At 44.7% G+C, this 27,476-nt stretch overlaps 4 protein-coding genes across 17 annotated transcripts in view; all 4 read left to right on the top strand.

The window, feature by feature from the left end:
* Positions 1-1,844: 1,844 nt before the first annotated feature.
* lancl1 (LanC antibiotic synthetase component C-like 1 (bacterial)) lies at positions 1,845-9,305 on the top strand. 2 transcript variants are annotated; one of them, XM_030410066.1, is made up of 10 exons: positions 1,845-1,963; positions 2,335-2,457; positions 2,571-2,688; positions 3,440-3,650; positions 3,753-3,900; positions 4,257-4,403; positions 4,962-5,144; positions 5,361-5,537; positions 6,517-6,589; positions 7,628-9,305. In XM_030410066.1, exons 2-10 carry the CDS (start codon positions 2,371-2,373, stop codon positions 7,702-7,704), a joined length of 1,221 nt encoding a protein of 406 aa, XP_030265926.1. In that variant the 5' UTR covers positions 1,845-1,963; positions 2,335-2,370; the 3' UTR covers positions 7,705-9,305. The 2 variants fall into 2 exon arrangements, with proteins under 2 accessions (XP_030265926.1, XP_030265927.1); XM_030410067.1 differs by having other exon boundaries at positions 1,949-1,987.
* Positions 9,306-11,272: 1,967 nt separating this feature from the next.
* Positions 11,273-14,301, top strand: mylz3 (myosin, light polypeptide 3, skeletal muscle). The gene is made up of 6 exons (XM_030410092.1): positions 11,273-11,408; positions 11,812-11,848; positions 13,039-13,182; positions 13,314-13,484; positions 13,598-13,675; positions 13,775-14,301. The coding sequence occupies exons 1-6, from the start codon at positions 11,406-11,408 to the stop codon at positions 13,801-13,803; spliced, it is 462 nt and encodes a 153-aa protein (XP_030265952.1). The 5' UTR covers positions 11,273-11,405; the 3' UTR covers positions 13,804-14,301.
* A 1,600-nt stretch (positions 14,302-15,901) lies between these two features.
* On the top strand, positions 15,902-19,788 carry acadl (acyl-CoA dehydrogenase long chain). The gene is made up of 11 exons (XM_030410091.1): positions 15,902-16,049; positions 16,882-17,046; positions 17,148-17,285; positions 17,380-17,544; positions 17,634-17,700; positions 17,777-17,941; positions 18,045-18,146; positions 18,230-18,343; positions 18,511-18,638; positions 18,732-18,818; positions 18,906-19,788. The coding sequence occupies exons 1-11, from the start codon at positions 15,976-15,978 to the stop codon at positions 18,997-18,999; spliced, it is 1,299 nt and encodes a 432-aa protein (XP_030265951.1). The 5' UTR covers positions 15,902-15,975; the 3' UTR covers positions 19,000-19,788.
* A 916-nt stretch (positions 19,789-20,704) lies between these two features.
* Positions 20,705-27,476, top strand: part of LOC115576854 (microtubule-associated protein 2-like) — a 62,648-nt gene continuing 55,876 nt past the window's right edge. For 12 of the 13 annotated variants that reach the window (XM_030409453.1, XM_030409444.1, XM_030409445.1 and 9 more), the window contains exon 1: positions 20,705-20,848. The gene's annotated coding sequence lies outside the window, so the exon portion shown is untranslated. The remainder of the gene's footprint in view (positions 20,849-27,476) is intronic. The other variant, XM_030409443.1, reaches the window with a different exon arrangement.

The raw sequence follows: 27,476 nt of genomic DNA, 5'->3' as shown, positions 1-27,476 counted from the left end.
CGCTGTAGTTTTTCCACATACGTTACTCAAGCTGGAGTGAAAAATGCTTTTGTTGGGGACTATTTTAAGCCGTGGATGGATACACATTCATGCAGATGGTTCTGAGGATGAGTTCAGTCTGAGATACCTCAACAACTGTTTGACGGATTTCCATTAAAGTTTGTACAGATGTTCGTGGTACACAGAGGATGAACCTCGCAGACTGTGGCAAACACTCTGAGTTTTTCACAAATCAAACAGAAATACAGAAATGCTTTTATTGGGGACTATATTCAGGCGTGGATGGATACACATTCGACTAGTTGCGCGTTCAATAACTCAACAACTGTTGGATTTCCATGAAATTTTGTACAGATGTTCGTGGTACACAGAGGATAAACCTCACAGAGGTTTCATCCTCCACCAGGTTGCCATTTCTTGTGTCTTTCTTTCTCTTGATCTTTTGAAGAGCGTTCAAAAAAGGGGAGATTACAGCTTCCTTCTGTGCAATAAGTGAGAATGTAGGGCACCTGCGGTGAGACTCAGCGACGCGCCAATCAATACCAGCCCCGTGTTCTCTGTGACCACGATAATTACCATCATCATCCGCAGAAATGACACGCTGTTCGGTCGTCAGCAGAAGGTCAAGAGCCGAGGGTTGGCGGCACATGACGTTTCCATGGCACCGATGTGTGTGCAAACGGCGCCCCGCCCCCCGCGGTCATGAGTTTAGGCTGCTCGGATTTGATTTGGAAGTCATTAGCGTCATCAGTATGGAGTCATCAGCGGAGAGTCGCTGGGAAAAGGTGAAAGTTTAGCTGTGATGCGTTCGCCGTCGCAGGTTGTCGATGACGGTGTCATTATCTTCAAAGGTTCGGGAGCAGCCATGTTGACGGGCTAATGTGTGAGATTAGACGCCTCTGTGACAGAGGCGTTCACGGCGACGAGGGGAGCAAGTGTAATCTGTCTGTACAAACAAACACGGATGCATCTATCTCTATTGATCTGAGTTGTTTTTCAGCAGGTATTTTTGTCTGCGACTTGGTTAATGGGGGTCGATGTAATCTTTCCCACATCAAAACCCATGTTATTATATTTATTTATGAGATTTTATGTCTCACTGAGCTGGGACAGAGTTTGAAAATAGAAAATAAAAATGTAAATAGACCTCTGAGAGAAACATAGTACGAGTTGGCATGATGGATGCTAGTCAGAACACAGTTTTACATTCAAAATATAGAAAAACAGGGTCCAGTGTGATGTTTTGTCCGAGTTAAATGCAGTTGAATGTAGGGCAGCTAATTATATCAGCTAGGAAATACCCCAAAATTACAACATAAAATGAAATATTACTTAAAATTAAGTCACACCTACAGTCTAGACTGCTTGAGTAAAAGTCTTAAAGTATCCGATAATAAATGTACTTTAGAATCAAAAGCAAAAGTAAAAGTAAATGATATACACAGTATAGTCACAGTAACACAGCATGCAAGCTGTAAAGTAACTAGTATCTCAAGTTAATAATAAATATAGAGATATAAGAAAAAGTACAATATTGAATATAATGGAGGAAGTATAAAGTAGAAGAAAATGGGAATACTCAAGTAGCAGACAAATACAATGTAATGTATTGAGTTACATTCCATCAGAAGAGACCCTTGCCTCTGAAAATGTAGTTTTTATGCATATAAGCACGTGCATTTCCTCAAGATGACACATTTTTAAGCATTTAAAATGCCCTTATTTCTCTCCTAGTGATTACTGGTTATGTATTATATATTTTGCATTATTTGTTTTCCCTTTGTGCCCTTTTTTAATCCTATTTTAAACCTTATTTTCCACCATTTCCACAACACTTCCTCCAGTTTGTTTGCAGGCTGCAGTACCGCTGTTTAACGGAGGGTGGCAGCAGCGCGCGCAGTGACGCTACACTACCCAGAAATACATCCCCGAAGAAGACGAGACAACAGTGCATCCCTCTGAGGTACTAACGTTCACACAGCCATCGGTCCGCGTTTGAATTTTACATTTATATCCTCATTCTTGACATTTAGCGGAAGATGTATGTTATGTTATGAACATATATTGAGCATTTTCGACATGCCTCCGATTTCGCGGCGCTAACTGTACAAACAAATGTTAGCCGTTAGCTTTAGCGTCGCAGGTAAGCTAGCGAGAGGGCGAGCTAAAGCTAAAACCGCTATTAGTCCGAGTGAGGGGGTGTGCAGACCCGCAGAAAAGGCTTATCGTTTTTTCAAATCGCTTTATATTCCGATATATGATCGATAGCTCTCCGTGTTTGGCATCCTCGCCCTGTCTTTGTCCCGTGTCTCATGTTTTCCATCTGTGACGCAGATATTTAATCGCATTGCTGCAGTGAAGCTGTGAAAAATGGACACCAGAGCTCTGAGGAATCCGTACGGCGACTATGATGGGAGCCCTCAGTGCACGCAGGCTCTGTTTGACAATCATGGAAAGGTACGGGCCCGTGTGTGAAGCGGTTGGGGTTATTCGTGTGTGTGTGGCCCAGGCCCGTTGAGTTTCAATGAATCCTCGTTTTTCTTTCTTTTTTTTCCCTGTTATGTCTCTAGATCACATCAGAGTTCGCCCAGCGGCTCAGTGGGAAGATCAACGAGCTGTTGGCTGTCATGGAGAACGGGCTGAAGTCTGCAGACCCGAAAGATTGCACCAGCTACACCGGCTGGGCAGGTGATGACACTGTTACACCACCTGGTTTTAAGGGAGGAGATGTGATGTGGTGTGGTCAGAAAAAGGACCTATTCATGTGTGCACATGAATCACCACCAACGCCCCTATTTATGGCCTATATATAGATGTTCCTGGCGTTTTTTTTTTTATCCAAATCGCAACATGACTCAGTGCGTTATCCAAATCCCAAGAACCATAGAAGGTCAAATGTGTCCAAAAAAACAGGGTCGCAATGACATTTTTGTTGCGCGGCCTACAAAGCTTCTTTGCCGGATTTAAAAACGCATGTTCGTTTGGCGGAGAGTGGGAGGAATGCCACATCGCCCGGTTTTAGTAGTTTTTCAATGGCAGTGAAAGCCGTGATCTGAAATAGAATCATCCGTAATAGTCGTGAATTGTGTCGTAATCGCAAAATGTCCGTCAAAATGATGATAAATCCACGAACGGATTCAGGGTCATGCTCATCGTTTGAAAAATTGATTCATGTCGGCATTTGAGACGCTCTTCTGTCTCGCGTAAGGTTGTGTCCTTGATTAACCTCCCGAAAATAGTCGTTAGGTATTTAAAATGTCAAAATGTAGTAAAGAACTTTGGGGACTGCCCGTCAAGGTTTCCCCGCGGCCAAACTGGCTACTAACACATCTGGTTTTGTTTGACAGATGTTCAGAAACAAATTTGGAGTCATCATTCAGTCCAACAGCACCAGTCAGTCCCCTAAAATATACAAAAACATCTCTTTTTCCGTCCACAGGTATCGCTCTGCTCTACCTGCACCTCCACAACGTCTTCAACAACCCCTCCTGCCTCCATAAAGCTCTAGAATACGTCGAGCACAGCCTGAGGTGCCTGACCCGGCGTCATGACATCACCTTCCTGTGCGGGGACACTGGACCGCTGGCTGTGGCTGCTGTGGTCTACCACCGCCTGCAGAGGGTGCAAGAGACCGACGAGTGCATCAACAGGCCAGTCTAGAATGCACAGATACAAACTCAGAAGATGATTATGAAGGTGAAAGTGTCATTAGTCTGTAATTTCACGGCCGACTCTTTTGTTTTTCCTCCCAGACTGCTGCAGTTCCACCAGACTGTAGTGAAAGGATCCGGCGGGCTGCCCGACGAGCTGCTCTACGGGAGGATGGGATACCTCTACTCCCTCGTCTTCATCAACCAGCAGCTCGGGCAGGACCGCATCCCCCTGCAGTACATCCAGCAGGTGAGTACGACACGCGGGATGGTCTCGCAAAAACACTTTGCTGTGATCTGAGGGCGTACGGAAGGATTGTTCTTTTTATAATCCTTGTCTTACTTCCTGAAAGTTACGTACAACTACAGCAACCGTAGGCAAAGAGGAATGAGTCTGATTGCATTAAAGAGAAGACAGATATGGGAGAATGCTCCCCTAACCTCTAGGTGACTACCGCTGACCATCTCTATTTGCTGCCAGCTGCTAATTTGCACACTCTTGCACGTATCGATGTCCAAATTGCTCTAATTCATCTCCATTGATTTCTTTTAACTCTTGCAGATTAGGTGTGTTTGTGAGCCGGGATGTGTTGTTTCCTTCCTTAGATCAGCGAGTCGGTGCTGGTGTCGGGCGAGCACCTCAGCAGGAAGTTCAGGGTGCAGAACCAGAGCCCCCTGATGTATGAGTGGTACCAGGAGCAGTACGTCGGCGCCGCCCACGGCCTGGCCGGCATCTACTATTATCTCATGCAGGTAAAACAAGCTCGGATTACAAGCAGCGTTTAGTTGAGAGTGTAAGATGAGACATATTAGGAGACTTTTGGGGCCAATTTATAGGACAGTGTTCCTTTTTCATTATTATTATTCCCGCATGACCAGATGAATCCTGTAAGGAGCTTTATTTGGCTCAATATGTGACACATTATAACAGAAATAGCGTTTTATGCCAAATATCAGTTCAAACACATCCATGTACGCAGAAACCTGCATGATAGAGCCGCCTGGCTGCAAACAACAAACATTTTCAACCTTGAAAAATGATTAATCAGTGTGAGTCGTTGTTTTTAAAGGAGAATATGACAAAAATCTCTCATGCAAGCTCCTTAAATGTGTTAATATTCTGGTTTCTTTCCTCCTCCGGGACTGTAAACTGAACATCCTGTGTGGGATCGTGGAGGTCCGATGAGGGGGGAGAGGTTTTAAGAATACAAAATGGAAGAGAAGATGAAAAAAAGGGGGACAAAGAAAAGGGAGTAGAGTTTAAGAAAGGAATAATCAATGACCTTTCACCTGTCACCTCTCCGTCCTCAGCCCGGCTTCGTCAGCTCGGAGGAGTACGTGCACCGGCTGGTGAAGCCCAGCGTCGACCACGTCTGCCGCCTCAGGTTCCCCTCCGGAAACTACCCTCCCTGCATCGGGGACGACCGGGACCTGCTGGTGCACTGGTGCCACGGATCACCCGGGGTGGTCTACATGCTCCTGCAGGCGTACAGGGTAAACACCTCGACTTATATCTGTCACAGAAGGTCATTCATGGAGCCCAGGATTTTAGAGAATTAAAAAAAAAAAAAAGATATTTACACAGTCACAGTGCCATCTTGTGGTGGAGTTGAGCCGCTTTTTGTTTTTCACCTCAGCTGATTTAAAATGTTGCAAATGATTTAGTTTTTCCTGACAACAACGGTGCTCATCCTGCTCGTCTGTCTCCAGGCCTTCGGAGTGCCTCACTACCTGGACGCAGCCCTGCAGTGTGGAGAGGTGGTGTGGCACTACGGCCTGCTGAAGAAGGGCTACGGCCTGTGTCACGGCGCGGCGGGGAACGCCTACACCTTCCTGGCCCTGTACCGGCACACTCGGGACCCCAAGCACCTTTACAGAGCCTGCGTGGTGAGAGCACACGAAAGAGACTCCGTAATGAAAATCAGTGCGAGATGCAGTGATCAAACAGGCGCACATATTCATTGTGGCACTCCTGCGGTGCATCCATCTTAATTAGCGGCCGTTATTGCCTAAGCAGTTTGACGGCAAGGGATTATTATTATTTTTTTAATGTGGGTGGGCGGAAGAAGAGTTTTCTTAACACCTTATTTACCCGTGATGGTTCATTTTGTTTCCTGAAACAAACAGACAAGAGAAAACTTCTCTGCCCAACAAATTTAAAAATATTAATTTAAGAATCATTTTGGGGTTTTTAGCCGTAGCTAGGTGAGTTTAGACGTGCAGGACTTGCAGCAAAGGAGATCGAAATGAGTGAACTCTCCCTTTAATCAAAATTAGAATACCTCACATGGACCTGCCGGATGTTTCACGACTGTTTCTAGGAGTATAACAGCTCGGTAGATGTTGTTCGAGGCTATACGTTTGACTTTGATCGTGAAAGTCACATTAAAGTCGGTTCTTAGCACAGTTGGCCGCTCGCCTGCATTAAAATAGAAAATGATGCCAGGAACTGGAGGCATGCGAGAGTCGGGGGCTTTTATGTTTATTGACAATAGGTTGGGAGCTGTCGGTGCGAGTCCCCGTCAAAGCAGAGCTCTCTCTCTCTGCTGGATCCAGTCCAGGTGGCTCTGCTCCCACGTGTGCTGTCATTAATAAGAATCTATTCATAGCGGACAGAAATAGGCCCTTCAGATGTCTTTTCGCAGCTCTGCTACACGCTCCCACCGCAACAGAGTGACATTGTGGTCATAATCTGATACCTCGACAGATGCTGGGATTTCACTGAGCGGAGCACAATTTTTAGCAGTTGTTGACATTGCTCGCTGTTCTCCCGGGACGGCTCAGCTCCGGTCCACAGTGCTGTTGTGACACTCTGTCTGTCTCTCTCTCTCTGTCTCTGTCTCTCTGTCTCTGTCCGTCCCCACAGTTTGCAGACTGGTGCATGAACTACGGCAGACACGGATGCCGAACGCCAGACACTCCCTTCTCCCTGTTTGAAGGTAATCTGTGATGACGCAACAAATGATCCTGTTATTAAAATGCTTGGTCTTGTTCCAGAATATCCTCCACAAAGAGAGCCGACTCACTGTAATCGAACCAGAACAACCGCGATGAGCACCAGTTTGATTATCATGTTCAGTTACGTTCGTAGTTTTGCTAAACAGAACAGTTTTTCCTCCGTCGTCGTCATATTTGACACTTTTTACAGTCACCATTGTGGTGCACCGAATGTGACAAAGATATACAAGCTATAAAAAAGCAAAATGCAGCTAACAAGTATTTTCCCTGTAAAGATCTTTTGGTCTTTATAATAGATTTTAGGATCACAGGCACAAAATGAAGGAGCACCGCTTGTATAAGAATAAAGAGGCGAACTGTAACCACTCGGTAATAAACAGACGATTTAAAGAAATAACAATATTCTGAATTATTTTAAAGGAAAAACAAAGTGAAGTAGGATATATTAGTAAACCAACCAGGTGCTCCTTGTTCTATAATTTAGTCGCACTGTCCAGAAACTAGAAAATATTCACATTTAAGAAGCTGAAATCTGAGAATTCTGACTTTTTTCTTTCTTAAAAAAATCACTAAAACTGATGATTTGATCATGAAGGTAGTTGGCACTTTACAAAATAGTGGACAACTTCTCCATGAATTATTGTCGCGCTACATCAAATCATTATAAAGCAGTGCCTACGTGTGTTTATATATTAACTAGATTATACAGTAGAGCATCCTGGTTTAGACATTAAGAATATAAAAACACTCCGACCTGACTGACTAACGTGACGAGTAAATCAACGACACATCTCACAGCTGGCTACAGACAAAATAAACACCACCGGAGCTCAGTTTATTTTGAAAGTCACATTCACTCACTTCCTGTTTGAGCAATTTCAATTTCAGCAAGTTAAATGAGTTGTAATGATGAAGATCTACAGCAGTAAAAATACCGTTAACTGAACTGAAAACTATCCAACATGTCGTATTTAAAGCGTTTTTGTGTTTCTGTTGCGTTCTCCTCTTCCCGTCTCCAGGCATGGCCGGCACCATCTACTTCTTGGCCGACCTCCTGGACCCGATGAGAGCGAGGTTCCCGGGCTTCGAGGTGTAAACGTCTCCCCCACAGGTAGCCCCTCCCCACCCACACTGCGCAAGGGGGAAACACAACCCGGAAGAAGACGCACACTTCTTGCTCTCTGCATGAAAACACTTCATGTCGTGCCATGTTGTTCCTGCTCTTTCTCTCCTGGGACGTATTATTAACAGGATAATTCCAACACTCGCAGCTCAAATGCATAATTATCTTGAAGATGCGTCGACAGAGAGAGCTTCTCTAGTTTTTTTTTTGTTTTGTTTTTTGTTTTGTTTTGTGTATAAATGTAACCCTTTTGCTTTATTAATTCCTGCTCAGATTTTGTTGTTTGAAGGGTTGAGGCAAAACTGTGAGGAAAGTAGTTTTCAATTTTTTAATTGTGGGGAAATTAAAATTGTGTTTTTTGTTTAGTACCTATATACTTTATAAACTTAGGTTTGTTAAAAAAAAAAAGAAAAAAAAAGGACATGGATGCTTTAGTTTGCTCTTGTCAACAGCAAAGCTCGTTCCAATGTACTAAATATAAAAGAGTAAAGGCTGTGTCATGTGTTAAGGGATTAACCCCAGAGTGTAAACTGTTGCCTGTCCTTTGCACTGTCTGAGCAATAAATCATGTGTCTTTTTACAGCTGCCGCCGCTCTGTTGTGAATTTTACCTCCCGCTTTTTGTCTCGGTGTGATTCTGCAGCGGCGCAAAACGGCCACCAGGGGGGAGCAGAGAGTCGCGTAAACGAATATCAGACGATTGACCTCCACTTGGCAAAATCTAGCACCGAGAAGAGACTCACCTTCAGGCGTCGTCGCCTCATGAATAGCTTATTTTACAGTCAGATTTTATGCTAATCTGGGTGAATTTTCCATATCGATTCGAGAACACGAACGCGGCACAAGAGCCCGTCTGAAAATGTAAATATTCTGACTTCATCATGTTGGGAATAGCGCGGAAATGTGTCATTTAAAATAAGTTATAAACACCAGAAGTTCTGTAGTCAGAAGGAGGGTTTTCAGGCACATATCTGGCAACAGTAGTGTCGAACCCCGCCCCCTGTACAGTCCCGTCCTCCGTGGGCCACTTGGCTCAATCGCTCTGCTCTCTATTCCAAATAAGGCTCATGTAACAACCCCCCCAAAAAACCAAGCGGCGACACAATGCCACCGCTCTTTTTTAAGCCCCCCTCGATGCTTCTTTATGACCAGGCGCCAGCTGGGGGTCTCGGAGGGGCTAAAGAGCAAGGTTGGCAGAGGAGGTGGGGATAGTTGGGGAGGCGGCTATCGTACCAGAGGGTCTCGAGAAGCACGGAGCAGGCGTCCATTTTCTCTCCGCGGAGGCGTCCCGGCTAGCGTAGGAGAAACCGAACACCTCGGGCAGGAACGGGAGTAAAAATAGAGCTCATCTGCGCGGGGGTGTGGTCGGCCGGGCATGTCTTTCACTGTGGTTCTCACAAATGTCCTCCAGCAGATCTTTCCCTTCGCTCCCCGTCGCAGTGGGACATCGCCGCTGTGTCTTACAGAGCTGATGACAACTTAAAAGTCTGGCAGCGGGCTTACAACAGCAATTACAAGTCGTCTGCAGGTCCTTAAGATGTCTTAAGTTTGACAAATAAAAGGCCATTAAATGTTGTTGAATTTGAGTTTGTGACGTCAAGTTTCTCGGTCTTGAAATGTCTTTTTGTCAAAGAGTCGAGCTGTGATCTTTAATCTGTGTCTGTCCTTTGAACAAAACTCAAACATTTACTCCAAAACACATTATTTACAAAAAGAACACAAGTATTTGCACATCTGACGTGATGATTGAAGACTTTCAAGCTGCCAAAGGTGTTAAATTACAGCTGCACCTAAGGATCATTTTCAGTCTAGATTGAACTGACTATTTTTTTTTACGACTGTTTGTCTGGCCTATAAAATCTTTAAAAAATTGCCAAAAAATGCTTAAAACTGTGTCCCAAACCCCAAAGTGACGTCTTTAAATTGCTTCTTTTGTCCAACATCCACTCAGAAAACACAAAGACTCTTCATGTAACAACATAACTGGTAAAGAAAAGAAGCATATTGTCACATTTAAGAAGCTGGAACCACAAAATGGTTGAAACAATTACTAATTTTAATTAATTAATCAACTAATAATTGCAGCTCTAATTTTTGGCCCATTAAAGACAGAAACTAAAGAAGTTTACTACAAAAAGTCTGAAGGTAAATCTAGTGAAATGACCTTGATTTAATATAATACATGTGTGTTTTATTTAAAGTCCTACAGTTGTGTTTTATACCTCCGCTGCATTAATAATAGATTTGAAGTTTGATGTTGCCGTCAGCACCATGGAGAGCTCTGATGAAGCAGCTCCGGTCATTTAACCTCCAAACATGATGTAATTAAGTCTTTACTTCTGCCTGATCGAACCTTTTCTGATCAATTTGTAACCTCAATTTCACTCCAATGGGATCGTCTTTTCATTCAGCTGCACTGAGTTTCATTTAAATCCTCAATCTAATTAAAAATGCACTCAGAAATGTTTCCAGAAGAGAAATTAGGGTTGTTTAGTTTGTCGACACATACGATATATTTTGTAGTTCTCTTTTTTTTATCACTCTGTAAATCAGAAAACAATGTCAACAACCACAAAAACGATCGATAAAATGTGACATAAATCAACCAATGATTGATACGTGAACAAACCTCCCATGTGGAAACCTTCAAACTGCAGATGGGAGTCAAATTTAAAAAGTTACGTTGATGTTGGTGCAGCTGAAGTGCAGAGGAAACACTTTAAAGTCGGTAGCGAGAGTTATTTTCGCTCCCTAGGTTGGGTCAAACACGCAACCCAGCAGCACGGAGGTCAAAACCAGCACAGCTAGAGTTCTGTCCCGTTGATCAGCAGTATTACAGAACGTTACGTTACGTTACGTTCATCATTAAGTAAACATTTGTTAGACAAAGAAATGTTGCGCAGGGTCAAATTTATACTACATATCTCCGAATGTTACTCTTGAACATCCGATTGAAGCAGCCAAATTAAATACTTTTCTAATCTGCACAAATCTCCAGAACGAAGATCTGAACAGAAACAAACACACATATTTATATTCTGCACATTTTCTTTCCACGCGTCTGAAAGAAAAGACGCGTCACGGACGCAAAACGACCACAAAATCTCACGACCGGCTCGTGCAATACTTCTGAATGGAATCAGCTTTTCAGACACTTTTTTTTTCGCCCCGCTGTTATTTCACCATAAGAGGAGGAGGAGAAGGCTCATGTTTAAAAATACCACCTTGTAAGTGATCTCTCTGGGCTCGCAGCCCTCCTGAAGTGGGCCACTAGGTAGCCGAGTTTTTTTCTGAATTTTCATCCACGGCTCAACCGTGCATCTCCTGCAAACCATCAAAACTTCCAACACCGAGTCAAAGACAGCTTTTACTCCTCGTCGGGGTGAATTCAAAAGCTTCTTGGGACGAACACAACACAAGAAGTATCGTACACTTATTTCTTCTTCTAAAAATACCCCTGTCCCCTTCTAAAGGCCCACTCCCTCTGCGCTCCTCTCCGTGTGCCCTAAGAAAGTTAAAGATGTTCCAGCGTGTCATCTGATCCGCCCCATTAGCATACGTGACATCACAGGCCCGGGATAAATAAGAGGGGGCTTTGACCATGGCCCAGGACCACTCTGTCTTGGGACTCCAGCATCTCTTCTCCTTTCTTTCCTCCAGCTCCAACTCTCCAACATGGTGTGTACTCAAATTCTGTTTTTGGACCTTTTGGGTGGGCCGATGGAGTTACTTTTTTCCCCCCTCTTTGCCAGGGACATGGCGTGGGTTTGGATACCAGCTCTTGAGAATAAGCCCAAAATTGGGATTTTATTGGCAAAATTATCGGAAGAGAAACAAGACTTTTGCTACTGCTATGTAAAAAGTCTGATGGCCCAGGAAATACAGCACGTTTTTCTAGGCTAATATAAAAAAAAAACGTATAATTTCACCATCCAGCATGTGTGTTTAGTGCATTTTTTTGTCAGTTTACAGCAATAACTCTTCAAAAAATCGTACATAAAATTCATTTCTGTACTCATAAATCATCTGTTTCCATTTCTCTGTGTTTCCGTGTGTTCGTCAATGTCCCGTTTCCTTACAGACCGAACAGGCCGAGTTCAGTGCCGACCAGATTGAGGGTAAGTAAAAGTAACGGCAACACATCCTCTCTCTTTACAAATAAAATCCCGCGGGAGAGGTTACGCCCTCCTCGAGCCCACACTCTTTTTCTCTGCAGTTGTCCCACTAAACAAACATCTTAGAGCAGCTGCAGGCCCGATCCGATAGTCCAAAGTAACCGTTAAAAAGGTGGAAGTCGGGATGAGGAAACATCCAGACAGAAGACGACCGTTAGGACATGCCATTCCATGGATTTGTCCAGTTGTCGAGGAGGATTTGAGATATGTCTATTCTAAGCCGGGGGGCCAGCCTTGTCTTGCGAGCCTCAGCGGGCCTTTGCACGGCAGAGGTGTTAATCACCAGGCCAAGGTTTAAGACGCAGGCATCCCCTTACACAAGGCGTCCAAACCAGCACCAGTCCCCCAACCTTTTGTCCGGCGCTGAAAGACGCGTCCTCTACAAAACATTTACCCCATGTTTTAGTGGCAGGCGTTTGTTGCGGCGCTTCCAAATCGGGGGTTACGCCACTTTCTTTTTCCATTCTTGCGTTACGTGTCGAGATGCCGGGTTCACCTTCAGTTTGGCACCCCCCCCCAAAAAAAAAAGAAATAAGAAGAAGAAGTAGAAAATGCTGTTTTGGGCACATTCTGGTTCACGTGAACCTCACGTAGCGTATAGTGTACGCTAAAAGGTGTTGATTACGTCGCAGTCAGCATTCTCGTGTTTAACTCGACATGATCCATGCCTCTATAAGGCCTTGGGGGGTGCTGTGTCGGGGTGTATCGGTTTGCTTGCCCCTAAATTCCTCCCAAACGCAAGTGGAGGCAGGAATGGAGAGGGGTTGGAGGGTGGAGGGTGGGTGGTGGAGGAGGGGGGGGAGTTGCTACAGCTGTTCCTGCTGCTGCTGTTCAGAAGCCACGCAAGAACATTAATCTTTCAGAAAAGGTCACTTTGAGCCGGCCCATTGGTAGGATTGGTAGAAATAGCTAACCTTTGTTCTGGGGGGGGGGGCCTTCCTACCCTGCCCGGGTACAGCTGTCGCTCCCTGTTAGCAGGTCGCAATGACGAAAGTATGCGACATCTCCTGCAACACATAGACTCTAATACAAAGGATAGATCGGAAGGGATTCTTGAAATGTTAGCATGTCGTTGTGTCAGTCCTCTGCGACTCAAAAAGTTCTCTCTCGTCTCTCTCCCCTTTCCTGACCAGACTTCAAGGAGGCTTTCGGTCTCTTTGACAGAGTCGGTGACAGCCAGGTGGCCTTCAACCAGGTTGCTGACATCATGCGCGCTCTGGGCCAGAACCCCACCAACAAGGACGTTACAAAGATTCTGGGCAACCCCTCCGCCGACGGTAAGAAGTCGTCGCTTAAAGACGTCAACGTAAAGGTCGCGATCTCGGGATCCCTTTTGATCCCGAGACATTAAAAAAGGAAGCAGGCCAAACAAACTGCGATGTGACCGTTTGTGACCTCTTCCCACCAGACATGGCCAACAAGAGGCTCAACTTCGAGGCTTTCCTGCCCATGCTGAAGGAGGTCGACGCCTTGCAGAAGGGCACCTACGACGACTACGTTGAGGGCCTGCGCGTCTTCGACAAGGAGGGCAACGGCACAGTCATGGGCGCTGAGCTGCGCATCGTGCTGTCCACCCTGGGTGAGTCTCGAGTCGCCTTTTATCGCCAAATATAGAAGCGCGACACATATAGTTTGCTTAGCATGCGGAGTATGTGAAATGGAGACATGACACGGATCCTTGCGCCTCCACAGGAGAGAAGATGACCGAGCCTGAGATTGATGCCCTCATGGCCGGCCAGGAGGACGAGAACGGCAGTGTGCACTATGAGGGTAAGCTTCAACTTCACCGCATTCCCCTCTCTCTCTCTCTCTCTCTTTCAATTTAATTCTACCTCAAAGATTTTAACAAACGGGTCCGTCTCTTTCCAGCTTTCGTCAAGCACATCATGTCTGTGTAAGAGGCCGGCAGCAGGAGTGCTGAAGAACAGCCCGACGGTGTTCAGGACATCTACACTGTTGTCAAAGACCAACCAAGGAAAGACAAGGACTATGTACAAGGGATGTTGAAGCAAACCCATCTTGTTGTTTTATTTTGTTTTCCTTTCCATTTCGTCGCAAACGCCCTCCTCCCTCTCTCGGGACGCCACCATCACCTCTACACCGTAGACCCACCACCACTCGGCCTCCACTCCCCCCCTACCCTCCGGGGCACGTCTCCACATGCCGCATGGGGTGAGGAACGGGGGAAAAGGGGTGACCGCTCATCAAGTGAGGGTAGATCCCTCCCTTCCCACCGCCACCTCATTCAGTCTCGCCATCACTGGCCCAGCAATGCCAAAGGTGCTGGAGAATGGTCGTGGATAGACCGCCAAAAAAGTCTCCCCGCTTCCCTGAAAAGTTTTATTTATTGTCACTCTGTTCATGTCAGAATAAACTTTTCCAACGTACATACATCCCATCTGAGTTGATTCTTGATCCTTCATTGACCACGTAGGCCCGCGTATGTGCACACGTACGAAGAGGTTAACTCGAAATTTTAGCATTTTTGATTTAGAATATGAAATTTAGTGTGGACAGAAATGCAGATATAATAATTACAGAATGAAAGAAAGCTCATGAAAATCATGTTCAATAGCTTAATTAAGCAGATTTAAAGGTGCAGTCTGTAGTTTTGGGGAAGAAGTTGTTCATCGGAAGTGAAAAAAAGATCTTTATTTTGTTTTTTTTCATGTCTGGAATAATGTTTACATGTGGCGGACCCTGCCACCTTTCTAGCTTCAAATAGTTTTCTGGGGATCTTTCTTTTAATTCACTTATAGAAAAAATAAATATTCCTGAGTTTGAATTTCTTGTTTAAAGCTACAAAGTGCACCTTTAAATTTAATTTGAGATCTTTGAAATTAGATTGTTCTGAATTTGTGCTGTTTTGACAATAAAACATGTATAAAAGACATGACAATCACACATATGACACACAAAACTGTCATGGGAGGAGGATTATTGATTATACAAGAGAGGGAAAAGGTGGTTTATTTTTAAGTGCCACAAATGTGCTTTTTTAATTCTTCCTCATTAAGAAAAAAAATTTAAATGTTACACAAACAGTTGCTTTTGAAGGAGACACACATTTCTATCATGCATAATAATTACGTAAATAAAAGCTACTGCATCATCATGACATAACAAATTATAAATAAGACACAAACACTCACAAGAATAGACACAAAGAAGATTGAAGACGTGTGGACACACCGAGGTCAGTCGTTTTAAAGATGCTCTCAGATATGTCAAATAAATCATATTCAAACATAAAATAGTGACAACAAACTCTGCAGGGTTGATGTGTGACGTTATGCATCCTTGTGACACACATACAAGGAATAAAGTAAAAAAAAACAATACATTTTGTTTTACACCTACTATGTAAATTTGACTTGGGACCAAATTGCAACCAGTTCAAAGTTGAAACCTGAAGAGACCCTGCCCCCTTGTGGTGTAACAAGGAAGTGAGGAGACTTATTTTTTTTAATATAGGTCATCATGTATATCACAGAAGAAGAAAGAGAGGAATGGTAATGCAAAATAGAGATAAATAACATTCGTCTCGTGTATCTTATTAATCTAATTGTTCACATAAAAGCCTATAGATGTTTGTTTACATGTAGATTTAATTTAATTTATTTAAAAACCTGACAGCACTTCAAAATTAAAAACTAATACAACAAAGGATTCACTGTATTTCTGCAACAACTGTCTTCTACCAGTAGGTGTCAGAGCTGAGCAGCAACAACTGTGTATTCTGTAGTAGAAGAAGAAATCTCTACGCAAAGAGTAGGGAGACGTAAGAGGTCTCACTCTGCTGCTTTTTCTGTGTGAGTGTGAAAACCTTAAACACGGTGGTGGAATGTAACTGTACGTACATCAATCAGGTGAACATGTCCTTTACTGGAGTATTAAAGTCATATTTTATATTGTTTGAACTCAAAATCAAATATGTCAACAAACAAAGGTAAAAACTCCCGAGCACAGTTTTACCCGGAGGAGTGATCCCTCCTCACATAAGGGACGATCTTTGTGTGGTCCGCTAGTATATTTCTTGTTGGGGCCTGTCTCCGTCTTTATCTCGAAAAATGTTTAAAACTTGTCTTTCCGGGCTGAGAAATGTCTCCAGGAGACAACAGGTGCTCTCTGCCGCTACTGCAAGGTGAAATATACACTAAATACTTCATATTTTTAATGTGTTTTCAAGTTTTGTGCTGTTTAGATGGACATTTGTGTCAATTTAACGTGACTAGAAATGCGAAATTCCTGCATAATACTTGATTATGCAGTGATGTGAGTTATATACAAGCTGCAGAAGGTCTACTCCTGCAACTTAGAGTCTGTTATGGTCGAAGTTTATGTTAATTTTGTCCGTAGACGACCTTTGACACACTTTCCTGAGATTGACAGATATGGAGTTTTAATTTGAAAATCCCAGTAGGCGGAAATGAAACTAAAAATTAAAAGTCTCAACATTTTTGACATTTAGAGGTCGATTAAGGTGTTTTTCAAAACTACATTTTAATTTATTTATTGTCTGTGACTTAGTAATCAGTTATTCTGTTTTTTTTTAAATTCATATATTTATTTTATTAAGGGTTAGGGGTTATAACCCTGTTGTCTAATTAAAGGTGCAATATGTAAGATTTTTAAGCCACCCTCAATTCATACTCCAAACAAATAGTGGCAGCGTATCACCAGAACAACTGCTAACTGCTGCTAACGACGTATGTGTCATACATTTATGAATGCAGCTACTGTTAGCTCAGTTAGCCATGGAGCTAGCTGGGCTACCAGGGATGTGTTGGTGTTTACAGACACCTAGAACATAAAAAGACATGAGCTTTGGACCCCTGGACGAAAGAGGGCTAGCTGGTTAGCATGCTAACTTCAGTAGCTATGGCTTCAGCACAAAAATAGACGTCTTTCAGATGTTATTTCTTTACATTCTGTTGATTATGTCCAATTTGTTGTATTTCTGTGCTTCCTCCCAGGCTACAGCACACTCACACACCCGTCCCCTCGCACCGTCCAGAGACCTCCAGTGCCAAATCCCTGATGGACATCGGGACCCGCCGGATCTTTAACGAGGACCATGATCTCTTCAGACAAAGCGTCCGCCGCTTCTTTCAGGACGAGGTGGTCCCGCACCACAAGGAGTAGGTTGAACCGTGGCCGGGGATGCAGCATGAATGTATTACTGAACCCTTTATTTGGAGTAATTCCCAACCTAGCTACAATCCCTTTTTCCTCATTCCAGGTGGGAGAAGGCGGGTCAGGTGAGCAGGGAGGTGTGGGAGAAGGCAGGTGAGCAAGGCATGCTGGGAGTGCTGATACCAGAGGAGCGCGGGGGTATCGGAGGAGACTTGTTTTCCTCTGCTGTCATTAACGAGGAGCAGTAAGTCGTCCTTTTTCAATGAAGAACTCAGTCATATCTGAGATTAAACACCCTTTTTTTTTTTTTTTGACAAGATTTCATTTTCGTCCTCCAGAATGTACTCCAACTGCACAGGCCCGGGTTTCTGCTTGCACTCCGACATCGTGATGCCCTACGTCAGCAACTACGGTAGCAAGGAGCAGATCGAACGCTTCATTCCCGAGATGACTGCTGGGAAGTGCATCAGCGCTATTGCCATGACGGAGCCAGGAGCAGGCAGGTCCGGACTCTCGAGCGTAGATCAAATCGAACCAATCAGACGCTTATCTGTGATGTGTTGTCGCAGTGATGTCACCTCTATCTTCTCAGTGATCTTCAAGGTGTGAGGACGAATGCCAAGAGGGATGGCAGCGACTGGATCCTCAACGGCAACAAGGTACTGAGTCAAAGAAGCCGAGCCTTTAATCTCATCTTGATATCAACTTGTACTCATTTCCGTTTCGCCCCTCCAGGTGTTCATCACAAACGGCTGGATGGCCGACCTGGTGGTGGTCGTGGCTGTGACGAACCGCGAGGCGAAGTCAGTGGCGCACGGCATCAGTCTGTTCCTGGTCGAGAACGGCACGAAGGGCTTCCAGAAGGGACGCAAGCTGGAGAAGATCGGTCTAAAGGCCCAGGTATCGGATCTGGAAGTCTCTCCAGAGGGTTGATGTCGCACGAGGGACTCAAAACATAGTTTCGCTTTTAAAAATGTACTGTTTCTTTCTCCTTCTTTCAAAGGACACAGCTGAACTGTTTTTCGAGGATGTGCGGCTTCCAGGCGACGCCATCTTGGGGGAACCCAACAAGGGATTCTACTACCTGATGAATGAACTGCCTCAGGTGAGAGCGAGGCCCCAACTGCGAGTTACATTTGTGATTTTTGGTCAGTTTTATAGGTAAATCATCGTATTTTTTCGATGTAGGAGCGTCTGGTTATTGCCGTCATGGCTCTTGCGAGCTGTGAGTTCATGTTTGAGGAGACGAGGAACTACGTGTTGCAGAGGAAGGCTTTCGGCAAGACCATCTCTAACTTGCAGGTCAGTCTCAGTCTCGTATCTCTTACACACCCGCTAACATCTGGCTTTTGTCTGTAACCTGAATGGCTACAAGCAGCGTTCTCTTGTCAGGTCGAATTACTCTGAAGCTTCAGTCGGCTGCGATCGAAACGTGATAACACGCCAATTAACGCCCCTTTCCTCCGCAGACTGTGCAACACAAACTGGCAGAGCTGAAGACTGAGATCTGCGTGGGCCGAGCCTTCGTAGATAACTGCCTTCAGCTGCACGCCGAGAGACGCCTGGACCCCGCCACGGCCTCCATGGCCAAATACTGGTGAGAATGTCCTTTTTGTATTTACGAGCTTATCTGATCTCACAAACAGACCAGGTTGCTGATGTTCGCGGATGTTTCCTGTCTTTCCTCCAGGGCGTCTGACCTCCAGAACAGGGTGGCCACCCAGTGCCTGCAGCTCCATGGAGGCTGGGGCTACATGTGGGAATATCCCATCGCCAAGTAAGTGAGGCATTAACCGGGGAGGGGAGAACTTCACAGAGGAGTTCAGGGATTGCGTTGCTCGACATGTGTCTCTGTCTTCTCCAGGTCGTTTGTGGACTCTCGCGTTCAGTCCATCTATGGAGGCACCAACGAGATCATGAAGGAGCTGATCGCCCGCTCCATCGTCAGCCAGAAGTGAGACGTTTGGATGTTTTCACGGTGGAGGAGCACTTGGGAAAGTGGGGTGGTTTGCACAGATGATCGTTAGCAGAGAGTAAGATGAGATGTTATGGATTTTAGTGTAATCCTGCTCAGATTCTTTGAATCAGTCGTGGGATTAAAGCAAAATATGATGAAGACACTTTGTTCCTCTTACAAATGAAAGGTTTTGGAGGAGACTAAGTGTTGTGTTTTACCACCATCCCAAAAAAATAATTCACGCTAATGCTAATGTAGCATCGATTAAAGCAAGAAAACTGGCTGCTGCAGTTGCTTGGTCTGGTACAAGTAGCTTCTTGCGGCTAACGCTAACTAATATTGTCAAACTTTAAACAGACTTTGCTGACTAACGGTCATCAGTGAGTATGTTGGACTCCTTCCTACTCAGTCTATGCAACATTTTAGCATTTAGCATCAGCATTTCATGTTTTAAAGTTGGACAGTGAAATGAAACCGTGTTTTCCAGGCCGTGTTGCTTATCGCTGCTGCTTTACAGGGTTGATTGTTGATCATTTAAGAACCTCAAATCAAATTTGAGTTTCTTTTTTAAAACTAGATCTGTAGATTTACAACTCACTGCAGTGTTAATTGTATATATTCACATTGAATTTTCTAGATTCCAGGTAAAATGCACTTAAAAGTATTTTTGTAGGTGTTAATTGCTTTTGTACAATCTGTATTTAGAGGAGAGATTTATTTTTTCAGATCTATGTGCCTTTATGTCATATTAGTTACTGTTTTACATCAGATTAAAGTGTCAATGTCAAAATGTGCCTCCTGTTTGTTTCCTGTACTTACAAGGTTGCAAGAATCTTGACTCGTCCAGTTTTGGATGTGAACTGACACGACTGACGAGCTGTTGGGTGTAAAAGCTGCTTTTTAAACTGAACACTGATGTGAAACACCACCTGCATTGCCTCATTTCCATCAATAGGTGGCGGCACATGTATGTAGAAAGCCAGCAGAGGCATGACGGATGATTCTGCTTCTATTTGATTCCATCACAGCACACAGAGCAGGGAAAAAAAAGGCAGACTGTTGAATGTGACTTGATGATTTAGAGCGTCTTTTATGAAGTTTCAGCCTCATCTCTCGCACATTTTGGATGATAATCACCACATTTTCCTCTGACACACCCTCTTCTTTCTGCTTGTATTTATTAATGGTGCATGTGTTTGTGATGCACAGCATGTCTGACTCCCCGGGGCTCAAATTCTCCCCAAAAGACCCCACATCAGTGCCGGCTGAGGGGGCAGACGGCATCCCCACGGTGCCTCACCTGTAGGGGGGCAGGAGTGCAGCTACTGCTCACTGATGCATCTCCTCCTCCTCCTCTCCCTTTTTTTTCTCCCCCCTCCTTTTTCCATCTTTCCTCCTTTCCTCAGCAACAGCCACACCCCGGTGCCTCAGCTCTGCACTCACTTCCACTGCGGACAGACACGGTGCTCCCCCTCCTCCTCCTCCTCCCCCTCCTCCTCCTCCTCCTCCTCTTGCAGCAAATGCATTTAAGCATTTAACAGCAAAGCCTCAACATCTCACCTCAATCTTTAACTAATTATACTCTTCATGCACACGCGTTAAAAAAAAAGATGTTGCCCAATTTCCATAAATCACCACACGCCTGTCATTCACACTGCAGCCACATTTTCCCGCTGCGCATCTCCTCGCGCATTTACGGTAGTAGCTTAATTTGCGATGGGAGGGATCAGAGGGCCCGGCGCAGCTCTCATTGTCACCACAGCTCTCCTCTCTCTCACACACACACACACATACACACACACGGACGCACTCGGGGTATTAGTGCCGCTCAGCAGCCTGCAGACCTCCAGGTAAGCGCTGAAGCTCTTTGTTTGTCGTTTTGGGGCTGCGCGATTGCGCGAAACGGCACGATTTCGTGCGTAAAGTGCTTTAATGGAGCAGCGGGAGAAAGTTTTTTTTTTAAATATATCTATATAAAGGAGTGTGTTAATGTGGCTGTCTAATCCTCAGCTGCGGCGCGCGTCATGGTGATGCGCAGCCATGTGTGGAGGCAGAGATGTGAAAGGATGTTTTTTTTTTTAAGAGGAAGGTTTGAGATGGAAAGAAAAATGGTGTATTTGTGGTTGGTGCGTCCTGGTCCCGGTCCTGGTGCGCCTCTCTTCCTCCTCCACCTCCTCCTCCTCCCTCTCCTCCTGCAGCAGCAGCAGCAGTAGTATGCGCCTTTTGTTCTGGTCCACGCCTGTATGGTGCTGAAGCTGCCGGCTCCTCACCGCAGCACATGAGCGCACACCAACCTGCGAGGAAATGAGCGTGTGGATGCGCAGATTCTATCATCCGAGCGCGTAAATGTTGGGCTCATGTGTTGCTCGGTGGATGTGGGGAGTAGCCCTGCCTGTGTTTGGGTTGCCCTTGCAGGCTCAAGTACCAGCATGCATCAGCAAAAGGTTGCATGGCTTCCCTAAGATAGATTGATGACAGTAATTCTGTCAGTGAGATTCTCCATGCTGGCAGCCCTGTAAGATCTTTTTTTTTTTTTTTTCTTTCTTCTACATTTTCAGCCACAGATAAAAATCTAAAAAATGTCCAGACTTCCATTAACCGTGGATCCGCTCCAGACCTGCCTCCTCGGAGACGCAGGAACTGTAGATTTCCCATGTCTGGATGTGAAAACATTCCTTCTATGAAGAGGAATTAACTCCTGGCACGCCTCGGGTATATATAATGAAAACACAACTTTAATAATATGCCGACGATGGTGGATTTTCTCACGCTTTTTGAAAAATCTTTATCAACAGGGCTGCTCTTTTTTGGTTCACGCTTGGGTCAGTTCTGACTCCAACCCAAGGAGATTTTGTGGGTGGGATTCCTCTCGAGAACGAGTTGTGTTTGCAGCTCACGCCAGGGTTCGTTTAGCTTTTCTCCTCGGATTGAGGTTGAGTCACCCGAGACGCTGTGAAACAGCGCTTCAATCAGAAATCCCTTTTGATGATGGAGTGTAATAAATGCGCAGGAATGTTGAACACATGTCGACTCGCAGCTCCAGCAGACGGAGGCAGAAACTGACTCAGTGATAAAATAAATACTGTCAGAGTTGTTGGTTTAAAGGTGACCTTAAGCAAATTAAAGGAAAAAAATGTAATAAAAATTAAATACTGCTGCTGACAGAAAGTCGGGTGAGGTGTCGTCGTCCGCAAAACATTTCTGGAGCTTCACAGCAAAAAAGCGGAGGACGGGGACTTGTTTTAAAACATTAAAAAGAAACATAAAATGGCTCCATACAGCTCGTCTGGAGTTTATCAAATCCTACTGAAGCCCAGGGATCCCAAATTGATCTATAAAGATGTTATTCACACAATTTTTTTAAGCTCAAATACGTTAGCTGCCAGGCTAAAAGTGTTAGCACGACACCCATCTGAAGTAAATAACGTCTTTTAAAATTAATTTTTGGAATCTTTAAGCTTCAGGAGACTTGGATTACACTGGCAACTCTGTCAGGAGCCATTTTATGTTCTTTTTTGGTTGTTTTTATGTTTTAAAACAAATAATCACATGCTTAAGTTGTTTATTAGCTAATGTTGTTAGCTTTTTAGCTACAGCGAAGATTAAAAGCTAAAAAAACGGTGTTAACACCATTTTGTCAAATAAATGTGGGCTCTCTGGACTTCTGGAGTCATATTATCATTATTACTATTATTATTATTATTTGTATTATTATCATTCTGTCACAGGAGCTCTTTGGAGCCTTTTTACATTCTTTAAACAAGTCCCCATCACCTAGTTGTTTGGCAGAATGCTGGAGCGCTGTTTTGCTGCGAAGCTTCAGAAATGTTTGCCGTTCCTTCGGCGTGAGGACGAGAAGACAATAACTGAATTTTAACTTTTGGGAGAACTGCTCCTTTAACGTCTTTCTTTGGTGTCGATTTGGCAGAGAGACAACCACAAGTGGCCACGCTTGACATGGAAACATTAATTCCTTTGCCCCTTCAGACGTAGATTATGTGTTTCAGGCTCGGGCCAACTGGAGGTTGACAGAGTGCATTAGTGTTGATGTGTGTCTGGTTCCACCTGCTTCTTTATCAGGCCGGATTGGGTCTTGAGTCTAATGATCCCTGATGGGGTAATTGAAATGACCTTAATCACGAAACAACAGGTTGGGGTTCTGTCTGCGTGGCTGCAACACTTCGAGTGTAATCGCGAATGTGAATCGTGTGTGTTTGCGTGTGTGATCCATACATCTTCTTAGCCACTTCTCTCTTTTCCAACCACCAAGAAACCCAATCCCCCTCCGCTGCAGCACGCGGGGGGAACGCTAAGTACATTTCCCAGCGTCAGATCTGGTTAGGCGCACGGTGAAAGCCCTCGAAGAGAAAAAACCCACAGAACCGCTCCGCGCTCCACTGACATCGAGACACGCCACTGCTGGCTGCTGCTTCCTCTCGGGAAGTGATTGTATTGGAACAATGTTTAGGGTACGGATCTAGTTTCTGGATTTGGAAACTCAGTTTTGTTTGTTTGTGGTTGGGAGCCGGTGGTCGAATGCGTGCCATGTTGGGTTTCTGGCGGCATTAAAGTGGTGATGTTGGTCTTCCTCGGAATGTGTTTGGGTACGGTGGCTTTAACGGTCACAGGTGTCTTCGTCTCCTGCTGATCGTCCCGTCCGAGGCCTTCTCGTGCTTCAGGTGTCTAATGGGAGCTGGCAGAACTGTGCTGTAGTGGGTGATTAAGTCTCGACTGTCGGAGGGAGCTAATCTAATTCCCATACGTCAGGCGAACCGCATGGCCCACTGACCTGCATGTGGAGCCGTGCAGATACACCAACGCACCACTTCTTGGGATATATGAGTGCAAGCTCGGATATGTTTTGGTCGGTTGAAGTCGAGGAAATCAAGCGCAGACGGGTGATTTATCGATATAAGTGGCTGAATGTTGTCTTAAGACTTTATAAGGCTTCAGTGTTTCCTGGATTTAAAGGCCGCCTTACAGTAAAGTGATGTCATCTTCTGAACATACCAGACTGGTTCTTCAGCCACTCTCTGCGATGTTCTTGTAAGATCAATATCAAGTTGATATGTAGAAAGCGACGGAACGTGCCGTAGTAACACGGAGGACAGATGGTCATTTTACTCGCCAGCTAAAAAAAGCTGTTGGGTGTTTTGGCCAAGGTGACAAAAATCTTTTAAAAAAAAAAACAAACACTTTGTGCCACGTTTGAGCAGCGGGATCAATCTGCGGCCCAGATGTTGGCGAGGCAGCTGTTGAAATGAAACCACAGACTTGCCGCTGCCAGTTTTTGTTGTCGTCGAGTGGAATCTCTCTCATCAAGGACACAACTGTCGGGTGTATTGATTGTGATAAACTGCCGCTGAGATCCATCCTCCATCTCTCTCTCCAACCGTTCATCCGCCCGCCCTGCTTTCCCCTTGTACCCTTTCTCCATCCACGGCTGACTAGCAGCCAGTCTCCCAAACAAGCCCTGACAGCCAGTGTCTCATTTCATTCCTCACGGACGATGCCCATCGACAGAGAGGACACTCATGCGGGGCAGCAACAAACCACCCTCAGATATTGGCATCTATAATATTCCCCTCTCGCTTCCCCGTCTTGTGTCGTAACCGCGTTAGCTAATCCGCGAGGTCAGCGCGATAATGGCGGGTCTGTGAGGCCGCAGGAGAAGACGGAAAAAGAAAGTTTTCGGAGAGCGCTCTTGGCTCGGGTACAGCGAAATCCACTCCGCGTTGATCCGTGCGCCTCCAAAATTCATTTCCCTCCTCTTGAAAGCTTTTTTTCTTTATTTAGATCCATTTTGCGTGGACAGGCGCCCAACTACACATTCCATGTATGTTCACACGCGGCTATAACAGGAAGTTTATGTGTGTCCGTCTTCGCAGGGTTATGACATATAGTCCGGCTGTAAATTGCAGCTTCACACCCCTAATTGGCTCACGAGAATGCAGCCGACGGAGCTGTTGACATATCTGGATCATATAATGGTGCTGTGGGTTGCTGTATGAAGGCAGCTGAGTCCTGCATGGGTTTTAATGTGAGCATGTTATTGGGTTTACAGGCGAAGGGTAGAGGACATTTAAAGTAAATGCATTTTAATTGACTGACGAGGGTTTGGGGTTTGGGGATAGAGTCGGGGTTGGTTTGCAAGAGTTGAAACGTGTACATGTGTCTCAGTGTTAGCATTTCATTGGCTTTCCAGTCAAAGGATAAAGGAAATAAACAAATTGATGTCACAGATACAGTTATTTATAAAAAGATGTCCTGAATAAAGGTCTTTAAAACAGGAATATGGATCAACGTAGGACAGCAGCGAGTTTGGGTTTTAATTAAAAGTTCCCCTGTTCCCACAGTTAAGCTCCTACAAAGTTAAAAGGACAGATTTAATACCATTAAAAAGGCAGAATTAAAAATAAAACTAATAATAATAAATTGATGAATAAGGAAATAAAGGAATACATGGATAGAAATCAGGGTGGTGTTGGTTTGCAGGAGCCCGTAGGAACAAAATAATGACTTCTTGGAGTAAATTGGTCACAAAATGGCTCGACTTCACAAATCAAAATTGGAAATCGTGTTCAGTTTTGTTTCCATAAAGCCAAAGTTCTTGAAAATGCATGTAGGAAACATGAAATTGAACTATTTTAGGACTTAATAGCAGCCTGAACGATGTCCTAGAAGCACATGCAGCAGTTACGTTGGAGCCCGGTCTGGTTCGTCGGACCCTGACCTGGGCCAACTGTGGGAAGAAACCGCTAATGAGCCTTAGCGTCTTCCTGAATGGGGCCAGGGACCTCCTGTTAGCCTAGCATAGCGGCTAAGCCGTGTAGCGCTGCGGCCTTTATGATTTCCAGATGTTCGAGCTAAACAGCTAGATTGTTTTCTCCCCATCCCTTTCTGCAAACAGCCGACTGGCAGGCCGATGCGTCGGGGTTGAAGCGCGGTGGAGGAATCAAAGAGGCTCATTGTTGGAGTCCACGTATTGTCAGAACATAAAGAGTCTATATCAGGTTTCTGCATTCTTTAAAATTCTTTTTTTTTCTCCATTTCCTCTTGATGTGAGCGTGTTTTTTTAGTTTACCCATTAAGGGAAATGAGTTGGAATCTAAACTTGTGGAAAGAAGTCTCCTCTCAGGGCCCGTCATCTCCTAAACGAAACCAGAACATCTCCTCTGCTGTGTTGGTTTGACCATGAATGTCCATCTCTGTGACTCTTTGCATCTGCCTGGATGAATGGAAACCCCCAGATTTCGTAGGAAGTCCACACACAGCGGCTCTGTGAAGCCAGTGTGAAACGTAGAAACAGATGGACGACATGAATGCATTGATGGTACATCACGTTCCTGCGAGTCTGGTTTTAAACCGGACTGCAGGAACACAGCAGCTGAGTGTGTGTGTGGAGGACCTCCTGGCCCGCGTCCAGGAAGGGTTTTTACTGTGACCGCCGCTGAATGGGTCCAAAGAGGGACTTAGCAGCAAATCTAACATCCTCTCTGAGACATGTAGCTGCCAGACGAAGATGAAGGATGGAATTTAGAGCAAATCCACCAATAAACTCAGGGGCCCAGGCTGGATTTGTGTTTACCCACCTTTTGACCCTGGAAATGGTTAGCTGATGAAAAGTTAATGACAGAATATCGATCCTACACAATCTCGATAAGCAGTTAATTATCAATGCCATTTATTGAGCCAACCTCTGGCTCCAGGTTCAACTTTTTGGATTCAAGCAAGTAATAATAACTTATTTGACTCTAGGATAAGTTAAATGCAGGTCAGTTGGGCCATTTAGTGATTTACTGACTATTTATGTGTATTATTTCATAGACTTTTAACTTGTATTTGTTCTGCGTGCCTCAGGATGAATGATCATCAAACTCACCTGTACTTGGTGCTAATTAGCAAACGTTAGCATGCTCACACGTTAAACTAAGATGGCGAACATGGTCGACGCAACACCTGCCGCAGCATCGGCATGTTGGCGCTGTCCTAGCATGCTCACTTTAGCATATTAGCTTGAGTAGTATTTCTGCTCCACATGCAGGTCAGTTGGGCAATTTCCTGTTTTATTTACTATTTATGTGTGTTATTTTAGAGACTTTTAAATTGAATTTGTTCTGCGTGCCTCAGGGTGAATGATCACAATTAAAACTGTTAAATGCGCCGTTAGCATTCTCATCAAACTCACCTGTACTTGGTGCTAATTGGCGAACGTTAGCATGCGCACACGCTGAACTAAGATGGCGAACATGGTTAACGCCACACCTGCCGCAGCATCGGCATGTTGGCGCTCTCCTAGCATTCTCACGTTAGCATTTAGCTTGAGTACAGCTTCACAGATATAGTAATTCTGCTCCACATACAGGTCAGTTGGACCATTTACGTGTTTATTAACTATTTATATGTATTATTTTATAGACTTTTAAATTAAATTTGTTCTGCGTGCCTCAGGGTGAATGATCACAATTAAAACTGTTA

This window comes from Sparus aurata, chromosome 24, assembly GCF_900880675.1.
Source record: "Sparus aurata chromosome 24, fSpaAur1.1, whole genome shotgun sequence".
NCBI classification, from domain to species: Eukaryota; Metazoa; Chordata; class Actinopteri; order Spariformes; family Sparidae; genus Sparus; species Sparus aurata.
This window is presented reverse-complemented; position numbering and strand designations above follow the sequence as displayed.

Excerpts from the sequence above, each read along its gene's own strand:
- acadl (XM_030410091.1), top strand. The coding sequence starts at position 15,976 with ATGTTTAAAACTTGTCTTTCCGGGCTGAGAAATGTCTCCAGGAGACAA. Across the intron at positions 17,545-17,633 it reads ACGGAGCCAGGAGCAGGCAG|TGATCTTCAAGGTGTGAGGA; the intron begins GTCCGGACTCTC and ends CTATCTTCTCAG. Across the intron at positions 18,819-18,905 it reads TGGGAATATCCCATCGCCAA|GTCGTTTGTGGACTCTCGCG; the intron begins GTAAGTGAGGCA and ends TGTCTTCTCCAG.
- lancl1 (XM_030410066.1), top strand. The coding sequence starts at position 2,371 with ATGGACACCAGAGCTCTGAGGAATCCGTACGGCGACTATGATGGGAGC. Across the intron at positions 3,651-3,752 it reads ACCGACGAGTGCATCAACAG|ACTGCTGCAGTTCCACCAGA; the intron begins GCCAGTCTAGAA and ends TTTTCCTCCCAG. Across the intron at positions 5,145-5,360 it reads TGCTCCTGCAGGCGTACAGG|GCCTTCGGAGTGCCTCACTA; the intron begins GTAAACACCTCG and ends GTCTGTCTCCAG.
- mylz3 (XM_030410092.1), top strand. Across the intron at positions 13,183-13,313 it reads GGGCAACCCCTCCGCCGACG|ACATGGCCAACAAGAGGCTC; the intron begins GTAAGAAGTCGT and ends TCTTCCCACCAG. Across the intron at positions 13,485-13,597 it reads CATCGTGCTGTCCACCCTGG|GAGAGAAGATGACCGAGCCT; the intron begins GTGAGTCTCGAG and ends GCGCCTCCACAG.